Source organism: Oryza brachyantha, chromosome 2 (assembly GCF_000231095.2).
Source record: "Oryza brachyantha chromosome 2, ObraRS2, whole genome shotgun sequence".
NCBI classification, from domain to species: domain Eukaryota; kingdom Viridiplantae; phylum Streptophyta; class Magnoliopsida; order Poales; family Poaceae; genus Oryza; species Oryza brachyantha.
Window position 1 is genome coordinate 12,607,725 of NC_023164.2, and position 9,834 is coordinate 12,617,558.

A 9,834-nucleotide genomic window follows, 5' to 3' on the forward strand; every position below is an offset into this window, starting at 1 on the left:
TAAAAGACATACTACCTTTTTTCCTACTTAACTAGAGCTCAACTGTTCATATAGATAACATACGTTGATCAACATCAATAATTAATAGAAACATGAATTGACCTACAACTATGTCTAAATTATAATTTATGAGTAAATTTGTTACATGTTCTTGACCATTTAAAAGTCAATAGTAAAAAATAAACCATAATAAAACTCCAAAGCCAACCTTAAAACTGGGTTTTAAATTCAAAATTTGCCACCGACTTATAAGTTAAAAGGCATTGGATTGAGTATATATATAGCAAGCATGAACTAGGCCAATTAGTAAAACACATTTCAAACCTTCCACAAAACTATCACTAATTAACAACATGTAGCAACTAATGGTTTGTCGATGGAGGTGTGGTCTCACGACCACCCATGTTCCGTTACCTTTTTTATATATATTTAATTATTCGTCTTATTTAAAAATTTACATAATTATTAATTATTTTTTATATCATTTTATTTATTGTTAAATATACTTTTATGCATATATATAGCTTTACATATTTGATAAAAAAATTAATTAAAACGAATAGTCCAGTGTATATAAAAAGTCAACAGCGTCAAATATTTAGGGATGGAGGTACTAAATGACAAGCCTAATACTAATACTTTATTATGTATTTTAATAGGTAATGTTGCTAACTTTTTGATACACGTTTGACCATTCTTTTTATTTAGAAAATTTATGTAATTATTATTTATTTTGTTGTGATTTGATTTAAAACTAAACATATTTTAATTATAATTCATATTTTCATATATTTATAAAAAATAAATAATCAAACAGCACGATATTTTTCTAGACGTGCCTCTAATATGTCTACACTAGACGGTGTCTATATGTAAGACGTCGGAGTAATGTTCAGTTTAGACCCTAGCTAGTCACTGTGCTAGACATCAGTTGTGTCTAGACGGTCAAAAAATGGTCTAGACGAGGGTACTAGGTGATCATGGTCTATATCTGTAATGTTCGTAAGCACCATCATTTAAATTTTGATAGGTTGTTGCATTCATGACTGTAGCACCACATCACTGGTGTTTGTTGGTATGCCACGTCATTATGATAAATGTCTCTCTACAACCATATATGTTTAAATAAATATATAAGTAAAGTCTTAAATTTGAGGTGCATTTAACTATTTGTCACTATGTACCAAAGAGATTCCTCTCTCAGGTGACACATCCCCTTGAGTGGTAAAAAGTTAAATATTCCTCCTATTGATGTTTTTGAAGAAACATGCAAATTGGGCCATGTTTGGCTGGAGGAGGGAGTTGGTTAGTTATTCAGCTTGAAAAATATTATAATAGATTAATACATGATTAATTAATTATTAACTATTAAAAAATATAAAATAGATTAATATGATTTTTAAAACAACTTTTCTAAAGAAAATTTTTGTAAAAAATACACTGTTTAGCCATTCGGAAAACTTGCACGTGGAAAATAAGAGGCTAAGATAACTTGTCCGGTCTGCCAAACGCGGCCTTAGTAATTTATGTTATCTGATTCCTTTATAATATTTCTTACCAATTAAGACAGCTTGTAAAAACGAGGACATACGACATTTCGAACTTAGAATATTTTCACTCTTATATAATCCATTTATATCTTGAATTAGTTCTTTTACATTCATAACAACAACTTGACTTGGGATTAAAAACATTCCAATATCTCAAAAAATGATGGAATGTAATATTCAAAACATAGAGGTGGCATAACATGATGGTATGCCATAATGGTAATATTTGCAGAAGATGACCACCATCATCATTTCACTATATTTATAAGCTAAAATTTAAATTTTGGAGTTGGTTTTGATGTTTTTCATTGTAAGTTATTTTTCAATTTTTTCTTTTAGATCAGTAAGAACACATTTATAAAAGTTTTCCTATAAATTATTTTTTAATCATTAATAAGTTGTTTCACTTGTGCTTATTAAAAGCCAAAAGATGAGGTTCGATATAGGCGAATGCACGGTCCATAATGAGGATGATGTATATACAAAGACCGAGGCTATGCGTATGAGTCAACATGATGAGATAACATGTTGATAGATGAAGCAGCACGAGAATAAACACAAGAACGACTATATATATATATATATATATATATATATATATATATATATTGTTTTGCTAAAATGAGTCGGGACTGATCCGTGAGTCGGGGTCCAAAAACGTATCAAAACACCTCTAAATTTTGATTTATACGGCTCAATATATTCCTCATATCGAAATCTTGTAGCACACAAAAGTTTTCTATTTTTGGAGATATTTAATTATTTTTTTGAGATTTTTAAAAATGACTGTACAATATTAATAAAATAATCAATGTGTTAGGTATCATTTTAAAAAATCTCAAACAAATACTTAAAAATCTCCAAAAAAATAAAAAAAATTTGCATGCTATAAGATTTTGATATAAAGAATGTATTGAACCATATAAATCGAAATTTAGAGGTGATTTGATATATTCTTGACACCGACTCACGAAGCAGTCCGTGAGTCACGACTCACCGTAGATACACTCTATATTAAGGCTATCGGATAGTTGTATTGTGTATATTAACGATGGAAATTAATCAATAACTTGCCTTTAAGCGATGACAAACTCTAGAGCAATTACCAAAAATCCACGTTGAGTAGTTAAATGTTGTTATATGAAAACAAAAATTTTATAAAAATCATTAGGAGAATTATGCTTTCTTGATAAGCCAACAATTAGCTCAAATAACGAAAATCCTCTAAAATTCCTCTCTGGTAAATATGTCATCCAGCCATAATGATCACATCATCACACTGTCATATTCTCAAGCACAGCAAGTTTACTCCTCCCTCCCAGTGGCATTATTATTCACTCAAAAAAGAAAGACAAAAAAAAACAACACTAGACGAGCGTACGCGCTTCGATGAATTCCTCCATGGCCCCCACGCGACGCGCGGCGAGGCCCCCAGTTTTCAATCCCAACCACCCGACGACCGCCGCGGCCTCGGCCCCCCTTCCTGGCTGCGGCCGCCGAAAATACCCGCACCCACCCGCCGCTGACGGTCAACCCCCCTCCCCTCCCCGGGATCCACACACCCATCCCACCCGTCCACCCATCCCCCCCTCGCCGCATCCACGCCGTCCGTTCCTCCCCCACGTCCCCGCGGGCCCCACCTGCCGCATTCCCACCAAACCCCCGCCTCCCCGTTCCCTTCCTCCCTCGTAGTCAAACCCTCCTTCCTTCTACATCTCCGCGAGGGCGCCGCATCGGAGTTGTGGTCGAGCGTGAGGAGTGCATGAGCTAGGCGGCGACGGCGGCGTCCGGTGTTGCGTGAGGAGGGTGTGGGTGTGGGTGGAGGTGGTGAGGTTGGGAGTGTGTGAGGGAGGGGATGGAGGTGGGGGAGAGGGCGGCGAGGGCGCTGGGGGCGGGCTTCGACCTGACGTCGGACTTCAGGCTCAGGTTCGCCAAGGAGGGGCGGAGGCTGGTGGAGCTCGACGAGGCCGGGGCCAGGGACGTGCCCGTGCCGGGTGGGGGTGCCGGTGGCGGCGCCGCGGTGCTGCGTGGGGTGCCGCGTGACGTCGGCGTCGACAAGGGCGACCGCATCCGCTTCCGCTCCGATGTCCTCGAGTTCAACCAGGTACGTACGTCTTACTTTACCTGGATCACTGGATGGCTTCCTCTCTCCTGCTGCGGCGCCGGCGCGGACTCCAGTCTCGGGTTGCCACCTGCTGCTCTGCTTTTCTCGGCTCGGGATTTGCCGCCGCCGCGCTGTGAATGGGTTTTGCGAGATTTTCCGCGGGGCAGGATCGTGAGAGCTTAAACGGACGCGTACCTCTCCTCTTGTTCTTCGCGTGCTGGGCCTGTTCTGGAACGGAGCGTCGCAGATGCTCGGGAAGATTGGAGGTGGCAACCCTGACTACCCTTGATCAGTCGTTGGTTCGTTTGGTCAAAATCGGGAATTCGGGATAGAGCTTTGGGATCACAAGCGTTTCCCTTATTCTTGGTTACATGCGATTCACCAATTTTCTTTTGGACGAGATCTTCGTTGGGAAGAATTCCATGGGCGGTGAGCAGAATTGGAAGTTGAGTACAGCCGCGGAAAATTGATTGACTGCTAATTTTACTCTGTCGCTTGATCCACGAAATCTCAATTCAAGAAGACGTGAAATTCTGATTAATGTGGGCACGTTTTGCGCAATTTTTTGCTCCCACCCATCAGCTTGACTTCCATACCCATCATTACTTTCCTTTCATTAATACTAGAGATTGGTTTTCGCCTCATGTCCGCAGCATACCTTGTTTGTCAGTTACGTTGAGCTTTAGATATCGGCTTAAACATGTCTCTCTTGCAGCTTTCCATCTTTGTATGTTACAACATGTGACACGCACACGCTTCGAATGGTGGTACGATTAAGCCCGTAAATAGTGGTTCTTGGGTGAACTTCATGACTGGCTAGAATTCAATAACACAACAAGAGGTGTGTTCTACTAGGGACTATGGAAAACAAACCACTCATTTTTCTTTGCTGACATTTCCTATAGGTTACCTGGGTGAAGGATTTGAATTGAATCAGTTGGCTCTATAGATATGTACACAACCTTGGGTGTTTATTTTGTAGGGCATTTAGGAATTTGAATTAGCAGAAAAGAATCAAGAGTAATTCAGTTGTCTCTCGCTGAAGTGTAGAAGGATAACAAATGATGCATAATCCATTAGCACAATAAACTGGTCCTTGTCATGTAAACTGATACTCTATTTGTACGATGACAAAATATTGTTGACATTTTGAATGTGGCTTCTTCAGACGACAGTAGTTGCAATGTCTTTCTAAAGCACGATCATAGCATTTGATTGGACCACATGGCCTCTTAATTCTGTAGAACCTTCTTGCTTTTGAAGAGGAAAAGCAGCTTTTCTTGATGGCTGTATTTAAATACAATTCACAGTTTAGACTATGGATTTTCCCTTTAAGGCCATGAGTAAAGTTAGGTGTTTTTTTTACATGGCTTTCCAAATCTAAAGTTCTGCTTTTGTATATTAGAGATATGCTTCAAGTCGATCCTACTATGCTGATATTTGGTTTTCTTGACAGATGTCCGAGTTACTTAATCAGAATTCTTCAGTCCAAGGGAAAGTGCCTTCAGGCTACTTTAGCACTCTTTTTGATTTAAGTGGAGCTTGGATGGCAGATGCCAAAGAGACTAAGCATCTAGCGTTCGATGGATATTTCATCTCATTGTATAAGTTGCACCTAAAAACTTCTCCATTGGTTCTTCGAGATGAAGTTAGAAGGGCTGTTCCACCCAAATGGGATCCTGCAGCATTATCACGGTAATGCATTTTTGACAACTCTTTTCAGGGGAAGCTTAATTTACTAATTACCTATAGTTTCATGTTGTGTAACTTGTGTTGGCTTAATTGTGCTGTATGTGTTTTTATTGGTTTACTTAGAATTTGATTTCCTTCACTTCAGCTGGCTTTGAGTTATAAATTTTTTTCCTGGTCATAATCTGTATGTGTGAATTAAAGCAGCTAGATCTTTGTTGATTTCAGGTTTATCAAAACGTATGGGACACATATAATTGTTGAAATGGCAGTTGGGGGTCAGGATGTCATTTGCGTTAAGCAAAGTCCTTCTTCAACCATTTCACCTACTGACCTAAAGCTGCACCTGGAAGATCTTGGTGATTTCCTGTTTTCTGATGTGAAGAACCTCTCCCCGATACATCGTAAAACCAGGGATGGCAAGAGCAAGGTACAAAATGTTTCTATCCTCCCATATGTAGCAATACGCTGGAAGCAAACTTATCTAATCCGATTAATTTCAATGTAGGTACCTGATGTTTTTGTCAGGATGGTACAGCAGCCTAATAACCTACATCTTTCTAGCTACTCCGAATCATCAACCAAAGATGTGAGTTTGTTTCTCAGTTTACTGCATCAGTTGGTTCTCTAGCTGTTATCTACATACTGAAAGATAACTGCATATCAAAACAGGGGCTGACAATTACATGCTCGAAAAGGGGTGGAGATGTCACTCTAGCCAGTCATTCCAAATGGCTACAAACTGTTCCAAGGATCCCTGATGCTATAATGTTTAAATTCGTTCCTATCACCTCTCTTCTTACCGGCATTCCTGGCAGTGGTTACCTCAGTCATGCCATTAATTTGTATCTTCGCTGTAAGTTTTCCTAGAAGTCCCCTTTTCAATTGTTACTCTATCACCTTATAGTTGCATAAACCAGATTAACTGCATCACTGTAACTTATATAACCCTGGATCGAACTGCTATTTGGTTAAATAGATCCTTATAAAGTTTGTGTTCTGCCAGATAAACCTGATCCTGAAGACCTGCAACATTTCTTAGAGTTTCAAGTGCCCCTACAATGGGCGCCTTTGTTCAATGAACTTATCCTTGGGCCTCAAAAGAGAAAAGGCTCCTATCCTTCGTTGCAGTTCAGATTTCTTGGTCCCAAACTTCAAGTTAGCACTTCTCAGGTACCTGATTGTTACTTTGCATAATCAAATTCTTTTCTTAGGGTGCATAATCAATTTCTTTAATGCTTCATTTGCCTTCCAATTTTCCATAACTTTTGAAACATAACAAAAATTAATTTAATTCGTAGTTTTAAAACATTTTTTATCTGTCCCAGGGCTGGAAAATATACTACAATTAAAAAAATCAACACTAAAACTAAGTCTCAATTGAAATCTTAATTGCGGGTGTGTGTCGGCATAGTGGTGTGTGGGTTGCACTTTCGTGTCATCGCAAAGAAAAAGCAAACCTGAGGTTCCATCGATCGATTTACACGTTCTTCTGTTTGGTCCAGGTATCTAGTTCTCATAAGCCTGTCGTTGGCTTACGGCTATATCTAGAGGGAAGGAAGTGCAATCGGCTGGCCATCCATGTCCAGCACCTCTCCAGTGCACCCAGCATGCTGGGAGACTCGCTGTCGTCGTCGATGTCGGAGTGGCGCGAGTCGGAAGACATGGGCGAAGGCTACATTGAGCCCATCCAGTGGAAGAGCTACTCCAGCGTCTGCACGTCCAAGGTGGACTACAACCCGGAGTGGCTCAAGAGGATCTCCGGCGGCGTCTTCATCGTCACCGGCGCGCAGCTGGTGACCAAGGGGACGTGGTCGAGGAAGGTGCTCCACCTGCGGCTGCTCTACACCCACGTCCCGAACTGCACCATCCAGAGGACGGATTGGGCCTCGGCGCCGGCGGCGTCGCAGAGGGGCAGCTTCCTGACGACGATCAGCACGACGCTGAGCTCGCCCTTCATGCAGCCCGCGGCGCCGAGGAACGAGCCGGCGCCGGCGGCGCTGCTGAACTCGGGCGTCTACCCGGACGGCCCGCCCGTGCCGCTCCAGTCGAGGAAGCTGCTCAAGTTCGTCGACATGTCGGAGGTGGTGAAGGGGCCCCACGACGTCCCCGGGCACTGGATGGTCACCGCCGCCAAGCTCGTCAAGGACGGCGGCAAGATCGGGCTGAACGTCAAGTTCGCGCTGCTCAACTACGACAACAGCACGCAGCCGACGGCGGCGATGGGCGGTGACGCCATCGGCTACTGAATTGGTTGGTCGGCTGTACATAGAAAACAGTTTCACCGCTTGCTGATCCTTTTTAGGTTTCAGGATTTTGGTTTTGGGTGCAGATAGGATTTAAGAGAATGAAATTGTTACAGATTTTTTTTTGTGGGCATATAGGAAGTGTATAGATCAGAATTCAGGACAGAGATCAAACGAACCATCAAGCAGTGTGTTTGCATTTGCAATGCTCCAATTAATTTTTTTCTATTGCTGTGGTGTAATTAAAGGTTTCTGCGTGTAAATTGTTAATGAATTATTGGCTAGGTCAGTCTAAATGGGCCACGAAGATATATAAGATGCAGTGTAAATATGGGTCAATATATCTCTCCTATGCGGAGCCGTTTGTCCTCCCTATTCCACGTAACATTTCGTAAAAACTATCCCTTTACAAATCCATGAAAATAATTAAGTGGTTTTATCTACTACTTAAATACGGAGTCGTACGTCCTCATTCCATGAAGCGTTGTGTAAAATCCATTGCTTAAAATAACAGAAAAATAAAACCGTTTCTTTTCTGTATGAGTTTATAATCTATCATTAGTTGTACGGCCTATATGGATCGTTTATTTTCTCTATTAGCATGTGCAGTCATTCATCAATTGTATAGACCTATTGCAATGCATATGTATATTATTAATAAGATTGAACATGTATGATAGTCATGCTCATTAACTAACCACCCTCCCCTGTGTCGCTCTAAGGGCCAATGCAGTGGGAAATCTCCGCCACACCACCACCCCTTCTTCCCTCATTTCCTTCTCACCGTCATTAGAGTAATCAGCCAGAACTGGACAGTGCTGCAACGGGGGGCTATTTTTTGGCTCTTGAAGGACGTATACAAATAGATTTGGGGTGTAGAGTTGGAGGCATCAACAGATGCTCAAATGGGACTGGTTGTGGCAAGAAAGGAGATACGATAGCTAGACCATCATAGTCAAGGTGGAGAAGAGGTACAACTGCTACACCAGCCGCTGATGACGGGCAACGATGGTGTCAGATGACCAAATATGTTGTAAGGTAGAGCCTCAATCGATAGTTGGTGCTATCAAGGAGGGGTATGGAGCGAAGGTGGGCTGCTGCGCTGGTAGCAATAGCCACCCTTCCTCTTTGTGCTTAGCTGCCGATTAGATCTAACTTTGTATAATGAGGCCAATGTTGAGCCATCATCTAATTATGAAGCAAACCTTATAGGTGAAGGCTCAATAATGACACAACGACAAATACTTTGCCAACGACTATTCGAAGAATTGGAACTAGATTTCCACCGAAAGGAAAGAGGGAAGCACTAATGCCTCCAAGGAAGGAAAACAACGCTCACATGCATAGCTCATCTTCGGCACATGTCAAACACTTATGCAAGGCTCGCCCATAGTTCTCACATATCCCAGTAATCATTACTTCTGCTAGTGCCTTCTATGTGTAGACAAATGGGAGGTGTTGTGTGTCATTGCTGCCAAGCTTAGTACCCTTCAACACCACCTCAAATACCCAAGCGCTTGATCATATCACAATTGATAGTGCATGCCACCCTCAACCACCATACCTTGCCACTAGGCCACCGCCTCCCTAACACCTCGAGCTCTTCATGGTTGGAAGTCCTAAGAAGTGGAGGAGCTATCAGAGAAAGGAATGCATAGATGACACGAAGTGTATGTGAATAGAAAAGTCGATATAGTCATTGAGGCAAAAAAAAAAGAGAGAAAGAAAAACAATATGATGGGGATGGAAGCTATCAGAGACAACCCTGCCACCTCACCTCCTAGCTTGTCGAGACCCTCGTGACCATGCCACCAACACGAACCCATCATCGACCCCAATCGTGTGACTTTAGTTGCACCGTCACCACATTGCCATCTACCTATACCGCTGGGCCACATCCATCCCTCCCTTCCCCTATAATCCCCTCAACTCCAATAGGGTCGACTCTACAATTTCGAAAACCCTAGGCAATCTAGGTGCCATAAGCCCTTTAGGCTAAATATTTTTTAAAGTAACACAAATAAGTATTATTAACATGATAAACCAAGTATTATCTTAAGAGTTAACTTGAAATTTAGTCTCGGTTCTAAATTTTAATAAATAATGTTGACACTAAACTGAAAACTAAAATAAAGAAACTGAATGAAAAAATAAAGCAAATCATCAAAAAATAATTTATAATTAAAACCTTTTTATTTATGTTCTTAGCAATGTAGAAGACAATGCTAGAAAAATAAACTACATA

General features: G+C 41.3%; 1 protein-coding gene across 1 annotated transcript; it reads left to right on the forward strand.

Moving 5' to 3' along the window:
* Positions 1-3,264: 3,264 nt before the first annotated feature.
* LOC102719270 (MACPF domain-containing protein At1g14780-like) lies at positions 3,265-7,986 on the forward strand. Its single transcript, XM_006647238.3, has 7 exons — positions 3,265-3,654; positions 5,111-5,349; positions 5,572-5,773; positions 5,852-5,932; positions 6,016-6,199; positions 6,350-6,516; positions 6,849-7,986. Exons 1-7 carry the CDS (start codon positions 3,406-3,408, stop codon positions 7,590-7,592), a joined length of 1,866 nt encoding a protein of 621 aa, XP_006647301.1. The 5' UTR covers positions 3,265-3,405; the 3' UTR covers positions 7,593-7,986.
* The last annotated feature ends 1,848 nt before the right edge of the window (positions 7,987-9,834 follow it).

Bases quoted from the DNA above. Each gene is read 5' to 3' on its own strand.
- LOC102719270 (XM_006647238.3), top strand. From the start codon at position 3,406: ATGGAGGTGGGGGAGAGGGCGGCGAGGGCGCTGGGGGCGGGCTTCGAC. The intron at 3,655-5,110 runs GTACGTACGTCT...TTTTCTTGACAG, and splicing joins ATGTCCTCGAGTTCAACCAG to ATGTCCGAGTTACTTAATCA. The intron at 5,774-5,851 runs GTACAAAATGTT...ATTTCAATGTAG, and splicing joins CCAGGGATGGCAAGAGCAAG to GTACCTGATGTTTTTGTCAG.